Below are 21,548 nucleotides of genomic sequence, written 5' to 3' on the forward strand. Positions count from 1 at the left end.
TCTTAGATGGCCGCTTGCAAGCTTTTAAGACCCCAGACACCACTCACCAAAGTAGGATGCAGAACATTTTCTTAATAAACTTTGTTATGCCAGTTGACCTAGATGTCCCCTGAAAACATGGTCCCCAGACCCCTACTCCTGCTACTCTGTCTCTCAAAGTATTTGATTGTATTCAGGAAACTTCTTAGCTTTGGTTTAGTCCAGTTGTGCTGACTTCTGGTGAAGACTTTTGAAGAGCATAAGTTTTTAATTTTTAGAAGATCCCAGTTATCTAGCTTATCTTCTGGTGGTTGTGTATTGTTAGTTATGGTTCATATCCTGTAAATGCTGTGTATTAGGACCTCTAGCAGTGACCCTGTTTTTTCTTCTATAACTTTTATAGTTTTTGGTTTTTTATTTAAGTCTTTGATCCATTTTGAATTACTTTGTGTGTATGGTGTGAGGGATGGGTCCTGTTTCACTTTTTTTGCAGATCGACATCAAGGTTTGCCAGGACCATTTGTTAAAAAGACTGTCTTTTCCCCATTTGATGGACTTTGGGCCTTTGTCGAAGATCAGGCGACCATGGGTGGATGGATTTACATCTGGGTTCTCAGTTCTGTTCCATTGGTCAATGTGTCTGTTGTTGTACCAGTACCAGGCTGTTTTGACTACCGTAGCTGTAGTTTCTGAGATCAGGTAGTGCGAGTCCTCCTACTTTATTCTCCTCAATAGTGCTTTACTTATCTGGGGCCTCTTTCCTCTCCATATTAAGTTAATGATTAGTTTTTCCATCTCTTTAAAGAACGCTGTTGGTATTTGGATTGGGATTGCATTGTATTTGTGGATTGCTTTGGGTAGAATTGACATTTTCACAGTGTTGAGTCTACCTATCCATGAGCATGGTATGTTTTTCCATTTATGTAGGTCTCTTGGTTTCTTGTGGTAGCACTTTGTGATTTTCTTTGTATAAGTTTTTTACATCCATGGTTAAACTTATATCTAAGTATTTTATTTTTTTAGGGGCTGTCATAAATGGTATTGTTTTCCTGAGTTCCTTTTCATAGTTCTCTTTATTGGTGTATAGGAATCCAACTTATTTTTTGTATGTTTGTCTTGTATCCTGCTACTCTGCTGAATCTTTCTATTAGTTCCAATAGTTTTCTCATGGAGTCTTTTGGGTTATCTATGTATAGTACCACATCATCTGCAAATAGGGACTGTTTTACTTCTTCCTTACCAATATGTATGTCCTGTATTTATTTTTCTTGCCTTATTGCTGTAGCTAGAACTTCCAGCACGATGTTAAATAGGAGTAGTGATAAAGGGCATCCTTGTCTTGTTCATCTTCTCAAGGGGAATGATTTCAGCCTCTCTCCATTAAGAATGGTGTTGGCTGTTGGTTTTGTATAGATACCATTTATCATATTGAGGAATTTCCCTTCTATTCCTATTTCATTGAGAGTTTTTATCAGGAACGGATGTCCAACTTTGTCGAATGCCTTTTCTGCGTCAATTGAGATGATCGTGTGATTCTTTTATTTATGTGGTGGATTATGTTGACTGATTCTCTAATGTTGAACCATCCTTGCATACCTGGTATGAATCCCACTTGGTTGTTGTCATGGTTTGAGTTATGTCCTCCAGATAATGTGTGTATCAGTTTGGCTGGGTCATGATTCCCAGAATTGTGTGGTTGCCCTACATTTTATGATTGTAATTTTATGTTAAAGAGGATTAAGGTGGGATTGTAACACCACCCTTACCCACGTCACATCCCTGATCCAATGTAAAGGGAGTTTCCCTAGGGTGTGGCCTGTACCACGTTTTACCTTAGAAGAGATAAAGGGAAGCAAGCAGAGAATGGGGACCTTATACCACCAAGAAAGCAGGGCCAGGAGCAGAGTGCGTCCTTTGGACCTGAGGTTCCTGCGCAGAGAAGCTCCTAGTCCAGGGGAAGATTGATGATGACGAGGACCTTCCTCCAGAGGTGACAGAGAGAAAGCTTTTCCCCCTGGAGTTGATGCCCTGAATTTGGACTTGAAGCATAGTAGACTGTGAGAAAATAAATTTCTGTTTGTTAAAGTCATCCACTTGTGGTATTTCTGTTAGAGCAGCACTAGATGACTAAGACAGTCATGGTGTATTATTTTTTGATATGATGCTGAGTTCTATTGGCTAGGATTTTGTTGAGAATTTTTGCATCTAGATTCATGAGCAATATTGGTCTGTAGTTTTCTTTTTTTGTGGTGTCTTTGGTTTTGGTATCAGGGTTATGCTGGCTTCATAGAATGAATTTGGAAGTATCTCTTCCTTTTCTATATTCTGAAATAGTTTGAGTAGTACTGGTGTAAGCTCTTCTCTGAATGTTTGGTAGAATTCTCCAGTGAAGCCATCTGGGCCAAGGCTGTATTTTTGTTGGGAGTTTTTTTTTTTTTCCTTAACCTTTTCAGTCTCTTCTCTTGTTATGGGTATGTTCTGATTTTCAACCTCAGTTTGTGTTAGTTTGGGTAGGTAATGTGTTTCCAGAAATTTGTCCATTTTCTCTAGGTTTTCAAATTTGTTGGAGTATAGTTTTTCATGGTACTCTGTTATGATCCTTTTTATTTCAGTTGAATCTGTTGTAATACCCCTGTTTCATTTCTTATTTGGGTTATTTGCGTCCTCACTTGTTTTTCTTTTGTCAGTTTGGCCACTGGTTTGTCAATTTCGTTGATCCTTTCCACGAACCAGCTTTTGGTCTTGATTCTTTCTATTCTCTATTTCATTTATTTTTGATGTGATCTTTATTATTTCATTTCTTCTGGTGGTTGTGGACTTCTATTGCTGTTCTCTGTGTAGCTAATGTTTTGATTTTGTCCCTTCTGTTTGGATGTGTGCATCTGTCGCTATAAATTGACCTCTGAACACTGCGTTTGGTGTGTCCCATAGGTTTTGGTTTGATGGGTTTTCATTCTCGTTTGATTCTAGGAATTTTTTTATTCCATCTTTGATTTCTTCTGTTACGCAGTGGTTTTTCAGCAGGGTGTTAATTCAGTTTCCATATATTTAATTTTTTTTTCCTTGCTGTTCCTGTTGTTAATTAGTACTTTGATGGCATTATCTTCATGTTTTGGATTTTTTTGAGGGTTGCTCTGTGGCCTAAAATGTGGTCTGTTTTGGAGAATGTGCCATGTGCTTTGGAAAAGAATGTATCCTTTGCTGCTGTTGGGTGGAGTGTTCTGTATTTGTCTCTGAGGTCAGGTTGGTTGATTGTGGCCTTTAGATCTTCTGTATCTTTATTGAGTTTCTTTCTAGATGTTCTGTCCTTTACTGATAGTGGTATGTTGAAGTCTCCTACTATTGTGCAACTATCAATTTCTCTTTTCAGTGCTGTTAGAGTTTGTTTTATGTATTTTTGAGCCCTGTCATTGGGTGTGTAAATATTTATTATGGTTATATCTTCATGGTGAATTGTCCCTTGAATCATTATATAATGCCCTTCTTTGTCTTTTATGGCGGATTTTGTTTTAAAGTCTGTTTTATCTGAGATTAATATTGCTAGTCCTGCTCTTTTGTGGTTGCTGTTTGCTTGATATATTTTTTCCATCCTTTGATTTTTAATAAATTTATGTTTTTGTTTCTAAGGTGTGTCTCTTTTAGACAGCATATTGATGGGTCCTGTTTTTTTAATCTGTTATATCACTCTCTGTCTCTTTATGGGTGTATTTAAGCCATTCAGTGTGATTATTGATAGGTGTGAGCTTATTGCTGTCATTTTGTAGTGCTTTCTTTTGTGATGCTGATGTTTTCTTTGTTCCTCTTACTCTTCTGTGCTGAATTACTCTTGTTAGTTTATTTTTTTCATTTCTTTTGTTTTTGTAGACTTTGTGTTTACTGAGACTTTGTTTTTCTTCTTTATTTTGATGAGTAGGTTTGTTGACTTTCTTTGTGCTTACCTTGAAATTTACTCCTATCTTCCTAAGTTTAAACCAGTCTTTCATTGCTTGAATAATGCCTTGACTTCCTCTCCATTTGAAAGTTCTATACCTATACCATCTATTCTCTCTTTTATTGTTCTGATGTTGTTGTCATTTACAGATTGACCTCTCTGGTTCCCTGTTGTAAATTTTTTAGTCTTGTTTTATCCTTGAGAGTTCATTATCTAGGTTGGTATCTGGGTGATGCTGTCTTATGTGTTAGATTCAGGTTTTTGTTTCATGCTGTTGTTTCTCTAACTGAAGGACTCCTTTTAATAATTCTTGTAAATCTGGTTTAGTTTTTACGTATTCTGTTAATTTGTTTATTTGGAAATGTCCTAATTTTTCCATCATATTTAAGAGTTCTGTGGGATATATTATTCTTGGTGGGCAGTTTTTTTTCTTTCAAGATTTTATATATGTCATTCCACTGCCTTCTTGTCTGCGTGGTTTCTGCTGAGTAATCAGGGCTTAGTCTTATTGTTTCCTTTTGTATATGACTTTTTTTCTCCAGCTGCTGTCAGGTTCTTTCTTTGTGTTTCGTTTTAGTGAGTGTGATTATGATACGTCTTAGTGTGTTTCTTTAAGGGTCTATCTTATATGGTGTTCACTGAGCTTCTTGAATAGTCGATTTTTTGTCTTTCATGGTATTAGGGAAGTTTTCTGTCAGCAGATCTTCAGTGATCCTCTCTGTGTTTTCTGTTTTCTCCCCCTGTTCTGGAATTCTGATCACATGCAAATTTTTGGCTTTTGATTGTATTCCACATCGTCCTCAGGGTTTCTTCATTTTTCTTCATTCTTTTCTCTGATTTTTCCTCAAAGTGATATCTAACAATTTGTCTTCAATTTTGTGGATCCTGTCTTCTATTGTTTCAAATTTGCTCCTAAAACCTCATTTTGCACTGTCCAGTTCTGAAATCTTGTTGTTTATCTTTTGGATATCTAATTGTTGTTTTAATATGATTTGTAGTTGTAAATTTATTTTGATATTTTGTTTCTGTATTATTTTCCTGATTTATTCTATTGTCTATATTTTCCATGATTTTGTCTATTTTGTCCTTAACTTTGTCTACATTTTCTTTCATCTGTTGGAGAATTCTGAGTATTAGAGTTCTCAATTCCGTATCAGGCAGTTCCAGTGCCTTTTCTTCTAGCAGTTCATGTAGTGTTTTATTTTGGTCACTTTCTGGAGCCGCCCTCTCCTGTTTTCTTATGTTTTGATATTGTCTGAGCGGTGTGGCTCCACCTATCAAGAAGCAGCAAGGGTGGCGCACAGTGGTAGGTGGGTGGGAGAGACGAAAGGGGAAATTGGAGAAACCAACAATCAAGCAAAAGAATAAAAACAGCAACAACAAAAATATGTGGGTGCACTGACCACTGGTGTCGGGGCGGAATTGGGGTGGCGGCGGGCTGATATCTCTCTGAGTGACACGTCATGGCCTGTCAGGAAGGGCCGGAGGCAGCGAAGGGCCTAGGTGGGAGGGAGAAGGAGGGGGAATGATAAAGAAAAATATAAAATATGGCGCTGAGGGAGCTGGCTTGTTAGGTGGTGCGGACTCAGGGTGAGGCTGCGTGCCAGAGGCTCTCCGGCCAAGTGGCACAGCACAGCCCACCAAGAAGTTGGGGGTGGCACGGGGCTAGGTGGGTGGGAGAGAGGAAAGGAATGAAAGGAGAGAAGAGAAACAATAACAAAAACCACCAAAAAGCAATAAATAAATAAAATGGCACTGAGGGAACTGGTCGGTGACAGTGGTGCAGACCCAAGGAGGCCTCGTACAGTGACTGTCCAACCGAGCTGTGAAGCACAGCCACTCCAGAAGGGGCAGGGGTGGTGCACAAGACTGGGTGGGCAAGAGGAAGGAAAGGAAGTAAAGGAGAGAGAAGAAACAGAAAAAAAAAAAGAACAAAGCAAACAAACCAAAAAATCACAGCCCATCAAGAAGGGGAGAGGATGGCACATGGGGCTAGCTGGGTGGGAGAAAGAAAGGAAGGGAGAGACAGAAACAACACAAAAGGTTGAAAAGTATATCAAAAAACAAATAAAAAACAAACAAAAAAAAAAAAAAAGAACAACAACAAAAAAAATCACAGCCCATCAAGAAGGGGAGGGGATGGCACATGGAGCTAGCTGGCTGAAAAAAAAGGAAGGAGAGAAAAGCAACAAAAAAAATTGCAAAAAATATATTTAAAAAATCTGAAAAAACAAAGCAGACAAACCAATCACAGCCTGTCAAGAAGGGGAGGGGATGGCAGCAGGGCTAGCTGGGTGGGATAAAGAGTAGGAAGGAAGGGAGTGAGAGAAAAGCAACAAAAAAAAAAGGCCAAAAAACCCAGACTTCAAAAACAAACCAAAAAAACCACAAAAAAAAAAGAAAAAAAAAAGCAACCAGACCAAATAATCACAGCCTTTCAAGAAGGGGAGAGGATGGCACATGGGGCTAGAGAAGCAACAACAACAAAACCAAAATTAAAAAACAAGCCAAAAAAAATGGAGCTGAAGGGGCCAGCCAGTGGGGGTGGGGTGGACCCTGGCAGCGGTGAGCTAGTGTCACTCTGGCTGAGCAACTGTGGCCCATTGACATGCAGTGGAAGCCTCATAGAGGTAAGAAGGATGGGGGGTGGGAAAGCACGTATCTGCGGTTACTGGGTGCTGTGTCTCCTGCTGGGAGCTCTGTGAAATTGCCTTCCTGTACTCCCTGTCTGAAGTTCTTTGGTGGCTGTAGCCGAAGATGATGAATCCGGGCAGCAGTGAGCTGGTATCTCTCCGGCTGAGTGACCGTGGCCTGTTGATAGGTGGCAGAGGTCTTGTACAGTGGAGGAAGGGTGTGGGGTGGGAAAACATCTATCCCTGATTACCAGGTGCTCTGTCTCCTGCTGGGAGCTCTGTGAAGGTGCCTTCCCATAGTCCTTGTCTGAGTTCTTTGGCTAAAGCCCAAGATGGCAAATCTGGCCACATTAGCATTAGTTGGTATGGGACCTCCGCTCCATAGCTCTCCTCGTTCTCTTTTCTCTGTCAGTTTCTAATTCCATTCAATGCATGATCAAGTTCTTTATTCCTTCATTTGGTTCTTAGGGTTCCAGGATTGATGTTTGTATCTGTTTTACTTAGTTTTTCAGGTCTTTGCTGCAGGGGGACAGCATGGTGTTTCTGTCTGTAGTGCCATGTTGGCTGCCTGGTTACTTTTAAATATTTTTAGATTTAGTGTGGATTTAATCTTCTCGATGGTCACTTCCACTCACCCTCAGCCCCTTTGCTAGCATCCCTCCTCTGTCTTTTCTGCAGTTTTTTTTGGTCTGCCTTTGCTCTTCATAGAGCCCTGTGGATGGGGTGGAGGTGGGGCAGAAGTGCAGGGGACCATGTGGAATTGTGATATGGAGTTCATCAACTCTGGTTTTTCCACTGATCCCCTCTCACTTATTTTCATGTCTGTTTCTTCTTATGTCCTCAGATTTTACAGTCATATTTTTAAATTTCAGAGCTAATCATACTCTATTTGATTTCTAAATATTTCCATTAAAATGAAGAATTTCATTTGCTTTTTGGTTTATTTTCCTCAAAGCTTAAGAGCAAAGTAATGTCATTTACACTTGGACTTTCTTTCAGACTTTGACATTAGTCCTGAAATAAAAGAATTAAACCCACAAAAGAGCATATCTGAAGAAGTTACACTTCGTAACATAGTATATTCAATTTTTGAAGACTGGAAACTTGAAATAAGAAGTCACCAGAAAAACCAAGACAAATTTCTGAGCCAAGATGCATTCTTTAATAATAAGTTACTGCCTGAGGAGATAGACTATGGATGTAATGCACGAGGAAAAGTAGTTCATCTGAACAGAAAATCTAATGAACACATTGGAGCCTTCATGCAGAAGTCTCACTTCCTTGCACAACAAAAAATTCTTTCCAATGAAAAACCTTATAAATGTATTCAGTGTGGGAAGTTCTTCAGTGGAAAGTCAGGACTCATTGTACATCAGAGAATTCATACTGGGGAGAAGCCATACAAATGTAATGAATGTGAAAAAGCCTTTATTCAGAAGTCACAACTCACTGTACATCAGAGAACTCATACAGGAGAGAAACCCTATGAATGTAGTGAATGTGGGAAAGCTTTCATCAAGAAGTCAACACTTAGTATACATCAGAGAGCTCATACTGGAGAGAAACCATATGAATGCAGTGAATGTGGGAAAGCCTTCATCAGGCGCTCACAGCTTATTGAACATCATAGAATTCATACTGGGGAGAAACCTTATAGATGTAATGAGTGTGGTAAAGCCTTCAGCAGGAAGTCAAAACTAAATTTGCATCACAGAATTCATACTGGGGAGAAGCCCTTTGAATGTAGTGAATGTAAAAGAGCATTCATTAAGAAGTCAGATCTCATTGTACATCAAAGAATTCATACTGGGGAAAGAAGATATCAATGCAGTGAATGTGGGAAAGCCTTCATCCGGAGTTCACAGTTAATTGAACATCAGAGAATTCATACTGGAGAAAAACCCTATGAATGCAGTGAATGTAGGAAAGCATTTATCCAGAAATCACAACTCATTGTGCATCAGAGAATACATACCGGGAAGAAACCCTTTGAATGCAGTGAGTGTGGAAAAGCCTTCAGAAGGAAGTCACACCTCACTGTACATCATAGAATACATACTGGAGAAAAACCCTACAAATGCAGTGATTGTGGAAAAACTTTCAGCAAGAAATCTACTTTTATTATTCATCAGAGAATTCATACTGAACAGAAACATTTTTAGTGGAATGAGAAAATCATTTATCAAAACTTTATTACACATCACAGAATTCATATAGGCTAGAAACTTTGTAAGTGTACTAAATGTGGGAAGCCTTCAACAATAACTAGTATTATTAAGCACTAGAAAATTCATATTGAGAAACAACTTTATAAATTTAATGAATTTGAAATATCATGTGTCCAAAGAAATAACATTTTGTTTGACATCTTGGTCTAGACCTAATACTAGAGATTTTTTTAAAGTATTTTAGAAAGATTTCAGTTGTATATGATTGACATATTCACTATGAAATATGCATATTTTTAAAAGAGTAAGTAAATTAATCACAACAACAGAGTGACTAACATGTATGTAATCATTCTCCAAATGAGGTAGGGGTGGCATTCATAACCCAAATTATTTGTAGATTGGAAGCAAATATGGATATTCACACCTGCCTTGCTAAATGACACCATTTTTTCCTAAAACACAAAATGTAAAATGACAAGTCATAACTGAAAGCAGTATGGTTGTGTCCCCCCAAAAAATGTGTGTCGACCTGGCTAGTCCATGATTCCCAGTATTGTGTGATTGTCCACCATTTTGTCATCTGATGTGAATTTCCTGTGTGTTGTAAATCCTACCTCTATGGTGTTTGTGAGATGGGATTGGGGCAGTTATGTTAATGAGGAAGGACTGAATGTACAGGATTAGGTCGTGTCTTAAGTCAATCTCTGGGATATAAAAGGAAGTGAGCAGAGAGACAAGGTGACCTCATACCACCAAGAAAGCAGTGCTGGAAGCGCAGCGTGTCCTTTGGACCTGGGGTCCCTGTGTGGAGAAGCTCCTAGACCAGGGAAAGATTGACGACAAGGACCTTCCTCCAGAGCTGACAGAGAAGGCCTTACTCTGGAGCTGCCACCCTGAATTTGGACTTCTAGCCTACTAGACTGTGAGAGAATAAACTTCTGTTTGTTAAAACCACCCATTTGTGGTATTTCTGTTACAGCAGCACCAGATAACTAAGACAATGGTTTATTAACAAGAGTATGTAAAAATATTACATATAACTTATCCTCCACTTTTTCTTGATATATAATGAATGGATGATTGAGTCAAAATATTTATAAAGCTTTCTAAGTTAGTAGTAGACTTTAAAAATTTATTGTTGTATGTAAAGTATGCACAGGTAAGAAAGGCACAGAATAACAGAAGGCTGGACGAGGGCTGTAGACTGTATTGGCACATTTAGCACATGACAAAAATAGTTCCGTACAAGGAACTTCTGTTCATACTCTTGTTGGTTTTCAACTCAGTATAATATTTACACTAGAACCATTATACATAGCTTGGGTTCTTTGTATTTTTTTAACAACAAAAAGCTTTATTGGCTGTTTCTACCACACAGGCATTCTACTAAGCATTTTACATATACTTTCTTATTGAATCATTACAACAAATTTGTGAGACTGGCCTTATCCCCATTTTATAGATGAAACAAGTGAAACCTAGAGACATTCCCTGACCTACTTCAGGGCACATGGCTAGAAAGTGGAGGTTATGAGTTCAGACTAAACACTCAACCCCTACACTATACCACTGGGGACATAGAGGAGTGGATGTCACTTCAGCTCCAGGTAGAAATGAACTTGATATGATAGGGTATCAGCATCGTGGCATCATAGGGTATCCTGTCCCTATATTATGTTGAACAAATTAACAAACGTATTATAAAAGAGTTATATTCAGAATTCTTATATTTACAGCTGTTTTCTGAGATGTTTCTTTAGGGGTATCTGTTTTGCTGCCCTGTAAATTTCCTTGTGACCAGCTTATACATTAGAAATCATATTATTATTTTTTACTTTATTTGAAGGAAATTAGTCTTTCTCCTTCATTGAGCTGTCATTTTATTATCACAAGCAACTTCTCTTACAACTCTATCATTATCCAAGGCATGCTTTCCTTGTAAAACACAGTAACCTAACATTGTGTGTTATAAATGTTTATTGTTAAGTAACATTATGAAAAGAGGAATTGTTATTTAAAAAAACCCTTTAAGCCTTCCCTTGAATGAAGGTGAAGCTGATATACCATGTTGAGCTTGACCCTTAATTACCCTAAATCAAATATTTCTTAGTTTTCCAATTAAAAAATGTTTTAAATTTGAAAATAGTCATTTACAACCATGACTTTTAATTTAAATTTTAAAAATTTAAATAATGGTTTTAAATTAAAAGTAGTGAATTGCAGTCATGATCTAGCTGTGGTTTCATTTTAGTCATTTTTGAAGATGAATGTGGAGCTGAGATTATAAATGTAGAGAACTAATTTTCTAAACAAAGTTTCAGAAACTAAATATCTACATGTGTCTTGTCATTTAAAATTGTTATCTTGGGAAATTGTATGCTAATGCTAGTTGTGCAGTATCATCAAAAATTTGTGAAACTCCTTTCTTTTAGAATTTCCTTCATATGCCTTATATGAGGCCAAATAATATTTTCAGAGAGCCTTTATTATTATAATTGATTGTCTTTCCTATATCCCTCCACACTACTAACACAACCATTCCCATCAATTCTGTGCATGGCTTCTGCAAGAAGAAAGCCCATACTCCTTCTGTGTTCATTCCATTAGTCTCAGATCCCTAGAAGATTCAATAGCTTTGTGTTCAGTTTTTACCTTCTACATCATAGCCTTTTCCACATAGCTATTATTGCCATAAACATTAAACAGGCATAAAGAAATAAATTCCTTTATTTTTCTCACTTGCCTCTTACTATATGTGACTTCTGAGCCTTATTTACTGTTTTCTTTTTCAAGGAACTTTCAATATTGTCTCTCTACTTCTACACTATTACTGTTAATAATAGATATTTATTGGGCACTCTGTGCTAGGTAGCCACTTAAGCACTTTGCATATATAGATGCATGTAATACAAAAATTCTCTAAGTCATGTACTATTATCCCGATTTTACACAATTGGAATTTGAGGCACAAGGAAAATAACATGCCAAGGTCACACAAAGAACCAGGATTAATACCCAAGCACTCTGAACTATTAATACCATACATGAATAAGCTCAGATATCTCAAAGCTTTTCAGGAAGAGTTAGAAGTTGTAACAAGTGGGACTACTGTTACAATGCTGAAAATTTGATAAAAATGGTTTGCAAATTAAATGATTAAACAGTTAATCAAGCCTTCCATTGAGATTCTAATGTTTACTTAAAATTTTATATGGTCATGGTCACTCAGTAAATGCTTAGTTGTTATGTTTGTTTCAACTTCTATTTCAAGTGCCTCACAGTTTAATCTACCCTAGTTCAGACATTCTTATGGTATTACAGACTGAAATGGAATTATGTGAGGGTATGCGTTGTGGGGATTTGATGGACTCAAACCATGGTTTTTTGTTTTTTGATGAGGTGGAAAAAATGGAACTTCAAAACTGCTTTTATTTTTGGTAGCCTAGGTAGAGGCGAGTCAAAAGAGTATATATCTCTTGCAGAACAGCCTTTGATCTAGCCAGAGGAATTAAGAATAGCCTATTCTGTTTTTCTTATTTGTACTAATTAAACAGTACTCATCTCCTGGAACTTAAAAAGGAACAGTAAGGCTTATTATCTGTAGTGAAGAGGAAAGCAGCAGCAATCATTCCTCTATTCTTACATTCCTGGTTCCGGGCCATATTGTGTTATCCAAGGGCAAAGGTGTAATGAGTAAGACTTGCCTGAAAATTCTTTGTTTACCAGATCTCTTGTTTGGAGGATGTTAGAAGTGTAGAATTGGATCTCGACAGCATCAAAAATAAAAAAGTATACCAATGACAGAATTTCCACTTTGTGACCAATACTCAATCACTTTATAGTATTGATACACACACATATCCTTTCTCTGATTTTCATTATTTAAGTAATGTCTGCTCTTCATTAGATGCCATGTTTTGGAGAATTTTACAAACAGAAGATTGCTTTTTGTTGTCTTATGTATCAGTAAAGTCCTTGCAGAAAAATAGATGTTTAATCATCATTTACTAAATTACTCTATCGTACTTGTTGTTATTGTTTTTAGGTGCTGTTCAGTCGGTTCCAACTCACAGTGACCCTAGGTACAATAGAATGAAACATTGCCTGGTCCGCACTATCCTCACAATTGTTGCTATGTTTGACCCCATTATTGCAGCCACTGTGTCAGTCCATCTCACTGAGGGTCTTCCTCTTTTTTTTTTTTTTTTCAAAAAAGAATGAGAAAGTTTTATTTTAGGAGGTGCCCACCACCGGGGATCCGACAGCAACACAGGCTGTTTCTATGGAGTCCCAAAGGCATTTTTACATTAGAGTTTACATATGATTTTTACAAAGGTTATAAGTGTTGTTATACATTGTAAGGTAATTACAAGAGACTATCATACTAAAGAGATACAAGCCAGACATTTGCTTATCAGGCTAAAGATATACATATCCGACATCTGGGCTCTAATCTTCCTGTGGGGGGTTGTAAGCCACGGGTGGCCAGACAGCAAAACAAAGAAAAAAGAAAAAAACTTACAGGTTCATCATGGTGTTAGTTATGTCAAGTTCTCGGTTGCCCATTTTGAAAAGGAGAAAACATGCTGGGGAGTATTCGGGTCACATATTCCCCCCTTTTGAAGCTTGAGTGGCCATATACACCCATCCCAAGTTTCAGCCTACTCTCTTAGAAAGTTTCAAGCAAAAGGATTGGGCCTTTTGCTTGTGACGGGTTTGAGCCATTTGTTAGGCAGTCTGACTCGGGACAGAGAATGCCATCTCACGTATAGGCATAAATTGGAGACAGCAACAGATTAACAGGCCTATAACAACCAAACCAATTCTACTAATAAATAAGATTTTTAGCCAGGTAAGATCTGGCAGCCAGGAGGTCAGCCAAGAAAAATCAAATCCTTAATGAATCTTGTAACAGGCCCCAAACTATAAATATGAGAATATTTTAACTCTTTCTTTTTGTGTTTAAAAATGGTGAAATTTCTCAATGTCTCTAGGGGAGTACAAATCCCAGTAAGACAGGACTTGAGGGCTGAAATGGCATGCATCCCCCCGTCCAGAGAGAAATCAGTAATGTCTAACACTCCTCTTGTAATATAGATCCCAAATTTTTCATCTTTCAACAAGGGGTCAGGGGGAGCATTTATCTTGGGGACAAGGATTCCCTGAGCGGAAGTCTCTCTCGAACCTTATAGTAATCCCATCCAAGCTAGCGTTAAAAACATTTTTACTTTTTAACCCTAGAAAGTCTTAACTTCAGGCCATCGATGGGTTGGGCTTTCCACTCCTTCCTGTCACTGTACACTGGGCAGGCCTTGATGCAGTAATGATGGATCCACGGTTTGACTCCTGCGAGCTTCACAGCTATGTGAGTGCTGAGTAGTACGGTGAAGGGTCTGGTCCCTTAGGCTCTAACAGGAGGTCCTTCTACTTTCAAAGGAGCACCTGGTTGCAGGGCTGGAAAGAGTGGGCGGCTATCTCAAGAGGGAACTTCTGTCGGATTCACACTGCCCGATGCCACGCGTCAATGTCGAAGGGACATGAAGTAGGAACACGTGGGTCCAGAAGATAGGACCTTTCTTTGCTGGCTTCTGCTCTGCAGTCCAGGTCTCCTCGAGGTTGACTGGATTCGTAGCTTCAGAGATCCTTGACGACTACGCCATTAACTGTTGTAGGGGAAGAACATCATAAAGTTTAGTAAAGCAAAAGAAAGTTTTATTCGGCATATGTTCAAAAGAGCAGAAGTGGGAAGCGGACAGCCATGCTGCCAGAGCCATGTCTACCCGAGTCCAAAGAAATAGAACAGACAAAAGTGGGAAAACAGGCATGCTGCCAGAGCCATGTCTGCCCAAGTCCAAAGAATATTACAGAATAGGCAAAAGTGTGAAAACGGACAAGCATGCTGCCACAGCCATGCCTGCCTGAGTCCCGGGTCTTCCTCTTTTGCTGACTATCTACTTTACCAAGCATAATGTCCTTCTCCAGGTACTGGTCCTTCCTGATAACATGTCCAAAGTACGTGAGAAGAAGTTTCACTTACTTAGATGACATTTAACAAAAGAAATGGAAACATTTTGTGGCTAGATCATGCTATTTCAAAGTTATCCAAAAGCGAATATCACTTAAAGCAGCACACTTTAATTAAAAACATACATGCAAAATGTCTTAGTAATCTTTTATCTAGAGTGAGATAGTTAAGCAATAATTTGTAGGAAATTCCTCATACATTGGCAGTAAGGGGAAATTTTCACACAGTAAAGTGACATTAGTTCTTGGTTTTGCAGATAAACTGCCATTGCTGGTGGGAGAAGGGATGAACCTGAGAGCTGCAGGATTTGTCTGGGAATAATTCTTTAGTTCAACTGCAGGAGGCCTTCCAGTTGAATTGTGGCTATGCAAAGCACCTCTTTAATATTGGTTGTAGTGGTTTGAAAATGCTGTCTTATAATGTAAAGTAAATGAATAGATTTAAAATGATAGAATAAATTATCACCACTTAATGGGTTCAGTGGTAGAATATTTACCTTCCATGTGGGAGACTCAGGTTTAGGGACATCCTTGAATTTCTGGCTCACCTGTGTTTTCCCTTAAAATAATCTTTTAAAGATTATCCAAAGGCACATAGCAGATAAACATTCAAGAAATGTTCAATTTCAAATCAAAATCACAATGAGATAACACCTCGCACCAGGATGGCTATTATTCAGAAAATGGAAAATAAGTGTTGGCCAGGATTTCGAGAAATTCAGAACTCTTATCCATTGTGGGTAGGAAGGTAAAACGGTGCAGCCACTGTGAAAAACAGTTTGGTGGTTCCTTATAAAGTTAAACATAAAGTTAACATGTGACCCAGCAATTCCACTTCTAGGTATGTACCCAAAAGAATTGAAGGCAGGGACTCAAACAGATACTTATACGCTAATTTCATTGCAGCATTATTCACAATTGCCAGAAGGTAGAAACAACCCAAATGTCTATTAACAGATCAATGGAGAAACAAAATCGTGGTATAGCTATACAATGGAATATTATTCCGCTGTGTCTTAGTTTTTTAGTGGAGCCCTGGTAGCGCAGTGGTTAAGAGCTTGGCTGCTAACCAAAGGGTAAGAAGTTCAAATCCACCAGCCACTCCTTGGAAACGCTATCGGGCAGTTCTACTCTGTCCTATAGGGTCACTATGAGTCGAGATCAACTTGACGGCAATGGGTTTTTTGGTATAGTAGAAATACCACAAGTGGGTGGCTTTAACAAACATTTTCTCACAGCTTAGGAGGCTGGAAGTCTGAATTTAGGGCACTGGCTCTAGGGGACATCTCTGGCTGTTGGGGGCGGGGTGGGGTGGAGATCCTTTCAGCTTCTCTTCGTTGGTTCCTTGTTGATCTCCATGTGGCATCAGTCTTTCCCCATTTGTGCTTCCTTGCTTCTATGCCTGATCTGCTCCTTTTATATCTAAAAAGTGATTGGCTTAAAACACAGCCTTCACTAATATGGCCTCATTAACATAACAAAGAAAACCTTATTCCCAAATGGCATTACATCCACAGGTATAGGGATTAGGATTTACAACACATAAGGAATGGAGTTCTGATACATGTTAGGACATTGATGAACCTTGAAAATATGCTAAGTGAAAAAAGCCACAAAAGAATAAATATTGTATGATTCCACTTATATGAAATATATACAGTAGGCAAATACGTAGAGACAAAAGTTTATTAGTGGTTGCCAGGGGCTGGGGTGAGGAAAGGGAGGAATGGGAAGTTACTGCTTAATGGGGTCTGAGTTTCTGTTTGGGATGATGAAAAAGTTTTGAAGATATTGGTGATGGTGTACAACATTTTGAATGTAATTAATCTCACTGCATTATACACTTAAAAATGGTTAACATGGCAAATTTTCTGTTATGTATATTCTACCACAATTTAAAAAAGAAAGACCACAGAATGGGATAAAATATTTGCAAATCCTGTATCCAGTAAGTAACATAAAGTTGTACGGCCACTGAGAAAACAAGTTTGGTGGTTCCTCAAAAAGTTAAGCATAGAATTACCATATATATGAACCAGCAATCTATTACTAGAAATATACCCAAGAGAATTAAAAAAGTGTTCAAAGAGAAGCTTATACACAAGTGTTCATAGCTGCATTATTTATAATAGCCAAGAAATGGAAAAACAAATATTCATCAGGATAAATAATATGTGGTACATCCATACAATGGATGCGATAAAAAGGAATGAAGTACTGATAACATGCCGCACGTGTATGATCCTTGAAAACATAATGTTAAGTGAAAGAAGGTAGTCTCCATGGGAATATCAAGGAGGCAGCAACTAGACTTTATCCTCTGAGATTTTGTCCTAATCAAATAAGGGTGCTGTATTAGTTTCCTGGAGCCCTGGTGGTGCGGTTGTAAAGAGCTCACCTGCTGACCAAAAGGTCAGCAGTTTGAACCCACCAGCCACTTCTTAGAAACCTTATGAGGCAGTTCTACCCTGTCCTATGGGTCGCTATGAGTTGGAATCAACTTGATGGCAATTTTTTTTTTTTTTATTAGTTTCCTAGGGCTGCCATAACAAAATACCACAAACTCGGTGGCTTATAAGAACAGATATTTATTGTCTCACAGCTCTGGAAGCTAGAAATCCAAATCAATGCTCCCTCTGAACTCTCTAGAGGAAAATCTTTTGTTGGTTTTCCCAGCTTCTGGTAGATGCATCTTCATATGGCCGTCCTTCCTCTGTCTCTCTGTGTCTCCTCTTTTATAAGGACATCACTCAGATTGGATTAGAACCCACCCTACTCCAGTATGACTTCATGTTAACTGAACTGATAACATCTTCAAAGATCCTGTTTCCAAATGAGGTCATGTTCACAAGTACTAGGGATCAGGACTTAAAATACCTTTTGATGAGACACAATTCAGTTAATAACAGGTGTGGATAAAGACGTAGCTATAAGCATATTTATTTATAATAGCAGAAATTGGAAATGACAATATGATACCTATTCAGATATTTTATTTAGACCCAGCTTGGTGGAAAACTGCTAAAATTAAAATAATAATGCAGAATAATATTTAAAGACATGAAGGAATATTTATGAGAAAGTAAATTTTAAAAAACTTCCAATATATTGCATTGGTCTATTTTTAATTTTAAATGTATTCAAAGGTCATGTAATTATATATGATTTCTGTCTCTCTATATATGTGCATAGAAATAGCCTCTCTATATATATATGTGCACAGAAATAGCCTGTGCATTTAAGTATATAACAGTAGGTATCTTCAAGTGGGGTTTTATCTGATTTTAATTTTGTTCTTTTCCCTTATCTCCATTCTCTGTTATCTGAGTGGGTTTGAACCAGCAATGTTTAGGTTAGTAGTGTAAACCATTTGCTCCACCCAGGGATCTTCCGTTATCTACAATAAATATATATTCATTTGTATAGAAAAAAGATATGCATATTCCTCTTTCATTAAATTCACTTCTTGGACTTGTTAAAGAAGAAAATCCCACACTCTGTTAGGAATGAAAGAAAGTTTTATTGAGGAATAATACAGCTCGAGCTGGGCAGGATAAGTAAAAATACAGAGCACTCAGCAGTTCAAGGAGAGAAGGGTCTATGTATATAGAGAACAGAGGAAAGCTAAGGGGGTTAATGACTGATCATAGATAAGATCAACTTGAAGTCCTTTTGAAATGCAAAGGCCAGCCACTTGGCTAGGAGGGAGTGAGTTACCACCTGAGTGGTGCCAGCCGGTTCAGTTATTTATGATTGGAGTCATGAACACGTTTTTACCTGGAACAAATTGTTTACATCTTCACACATCCTTCCCGTGAACAAATGGTTTACATCATCTTTTGCTTCCTAGGAATGTATGTTGGCCCCGTCATTCTTACGTCTCCTTCAGTTTGAAACTCCTCCATTTAGGGACTTTTTTCTCAAGAATATATGTGGAGAGCACAGACTGAAAGGATGTTTATCAAAGCACTATTTTTGGTAGCATTAAATTCCTAACAGAAAGACATTTTTAAAAAGCTAGAAAAAAGTTTACCCAAAACATTCTTGGTTGGAAAATCTCTCTGTCTCTGTTACACACACACACACACACACACACACACACCCCAAGGAATGGAGATGTATACTTACGGCAGGGTGAAGGATATTTATGTCAAAGAGAAAATGTTTTAGAATGCTGTATATACACCACTGTTAATAGTTATTATCTCTGTGTAATGGAATCCCATCTGGGTGTTGTTTGCGCATCTATCAAAGGAAAGAGCTTATAAACCATTTGTTAATATAATGAATAAGCATTACTTTTCTATACGGAGAAAACGTTTGTTAATGAAAACTTTGCATCTCTTTGGATATATACTTGTTAGGAATCCCTGGGTGGCGCCAAAGGTTAAGCGCTTGACTCCTAATTGAAAGGTTCGCGGTTTGAACCTACCAGCAGTACCCGTACCTTAGAAGAAAAGGCCTGGCGATCTGCTTCCATTAGGATTACAGGCAAGAAAACCCCTTTGGAGCTGTTCTACTTTGCAACACATTGAGTCACCATGAGTTGGAATCAACTCCACGATGTTTTTTTTTTTAATAGTGGAAGGAAAAAGGCCTTTTTTTCTCTTTTCTTCTTTCATTTAAACAACGCATGTTTGCAACTCCCAACGAATTTGAAAGGCACCCTTGGAACCCGTAGGAGATGACTGCTGGCAGGCGCTGTGCCTTTGCAGAACTTGCTGGGAAATGCAATTCCAGGCTGCCGCTTGCGCAGGCGCACTTCATGCCTTGGGAGGTCTGGGCAGTCTAACCGTGGTCTTTTATTTTTCGATGGTGCCGGTGAGCTTGTTCTTTTCTGGATCCTTGCACTGCGGTGGGGTAGGGGAGGGAGCCCCGCTCAGGACGCTCCGCCTCATCCTGGGGGATGAGGCAGGACAGGAGGGGCTTGAGAGAGTGCATTGGCCGTGCTTGGTAGGAGGGGGGTGGAAGAAGGGGAGATTTGGGGGCAAGGCTGCTATCTGGTTCGCAATGAAGTAGAGTAGGCAGTGGTAATGTGGCCTCCGCTAAGGCTGTCTGGGTAGGGGGAGGCAGAGCCTGTTTGCACCTACCAACGTTAAGGGGCAGGGCTCTCATCTTTGGGTTGGGACATCACAAGGACAGAGGTTGTCCCTTTTGGGCCTTTGACTGTGATGAGATCAATTGGGCAGATACTAACAGAGAAAAGGGCAGTCACTCCAGACCTTGCAGGTACATCTGGGAATTGCAAGAAAACTGTAGCGATTATGAGGATAGCGCAGGACCGTGCAGTGTATCGTTCTGCTGTACGTAGGGTCGCTATGAGGGCACCTAACAACAACAAGGTACTTAGTAGCTCTAGAATTTAGGCCTCCTGACATCCAGTTCTTTGCTCTTTCCCCTGAAACACACCTTTTCTCTAGAGGTTGTTGTTAAATTTCTGAAGCCACTTCTAAAAAGAGCTGTGGGATAGATTCCCCCACTTTCCATGGACTATGAAAAGCAATCGATTGTTGTTCTTTGAGATGGCATTAGTGAATGTACTTTGAAAATCAAAATGCTTTACAAGTGTTACTTATAATTTTGATGTACTGGATATCACCCATCATGGGAAGGCCAGAGCTTTGGAGTTAACCCTGTGTCTGGACTGCCAGATTGGAGCTGCGTCCCTGGACACTGCCAGTGACAGTAGAGACCGGGTCAGAACCACAGACAGCAGTGTCAGTGGCCTTTCCCTTTGTTCTCTGTTCCTAGACTCCTGACTTTTTAAGGGAGTGTGTGGGTTACATCCAGATAGTTAGATGGTTCCCATTAAAGGCAATCCTGTTTTCTAAAGGCCCCTTTCTTTTTTCAGCTTCGCCTTCTCAGGTCTCTACTTGCTTAGATTACATGGCATTAAGCAGGAGGAGCTGACACTGGCCCCTGACTATATTGTCCTCAGTGAGCAAAACTTTTCAAGGCGTTTGTTCCTTAAGCTGGGTTTAATTTCTAAAGTTGCCACCTGAAGTTTGAAAAATCATATATAGTTAAATAGCCCTTGAAAATCTCTTAAGTTGCTCATTATTTATATGTACATAAGGAGCATTGGCAGCACAGTGGGTAAGTGCTCGGCTGCTAATCAAAAGTTTGGTGGTTCAAACCCACCAGCCGCTCTGCAGGAGAAAGATGTGGCAGTCTGTGTCCATAAAGATTTATAGCCTTGGAAACCCTATGGGGCAGTTCTACTCTGTCCTATAGAGTCACTATGAGTCAGAATTGACTTGACAGCAGTGGGTTTATATGTACATGGTATGTGCATACAACTATGCAGTAATATATTTGTAAAGGCACCAAAATATGTTCTTTTTTATTTTCAAAATATATTCTTTAGACATTAAAGGTATATGGAGGTATATGGGAACCAAGACTGAGGAAACAGCAGATTCTCCCATCTCACACTTAACTTGAGGTGGCATACATTATTGAGCCTTTTTATACATGTAAACCATGCAAGTTAAGTGGGTCATAATGCACTTCTGCGGTATTTTTTCTTTCCTGAAATATCATCTCTATGTCAGAGGGAGGACAAGTTTTCTTTCATTCATTGAACAAATACTAAGGGCCTACTTTTCACCAGGTAATGTTCTAGGCACTGAGGATATGAGCAGTGAACAAAACAAAGTCCCTTCCTACGTGGAGCTGTCAGTCTAGGGTGGATGCACAGACAATAAACAAGTAAATGTACAGTGTCTCAGATAGTGACTATTGGAGGAAATGACAGCAGAGTAATAGAGTTAAGAAGGACCTGAGGCAGCTGTTATTTTTACATAAGGG

At 38.8% G+C, this 21,548-nt stretch overlaps 1 protein-coding gene across 1 annotated transcript in view; it reads left to right on the forward strand.

The window, feature by feature from the left end:
- The window catches only part of LOC101346372 (zinc finger protein 420-like), a 45,106-nt gene that overhangs the window by 17,277 nt on the left and 6,281 nt on the right, over nt 1-21,548 (forward strand). Inside the window, 1 exon segment of the mRNA XM_023727377.1 lies at nt 7,543-8,697. Coding sequence (XP_023583145.1) covers nt 7,543-8,697 — 1,155 coding nt within the window.

Source organism: Trichechus manatus, unplaced genomic scaffold (assembly GCF_000243295.1).
Source record: "Trichechus manatus latirostris isolate Lorelei unplaced genomic scaffold, TriManLat1.0 scaffold00016, whole genome shotgun sequence".
NCBI lineage: Eukaryota > Metazoa > Chordata > Mammalia > Sirenia > Trichechidae > Trichechus > Trichechus manatus.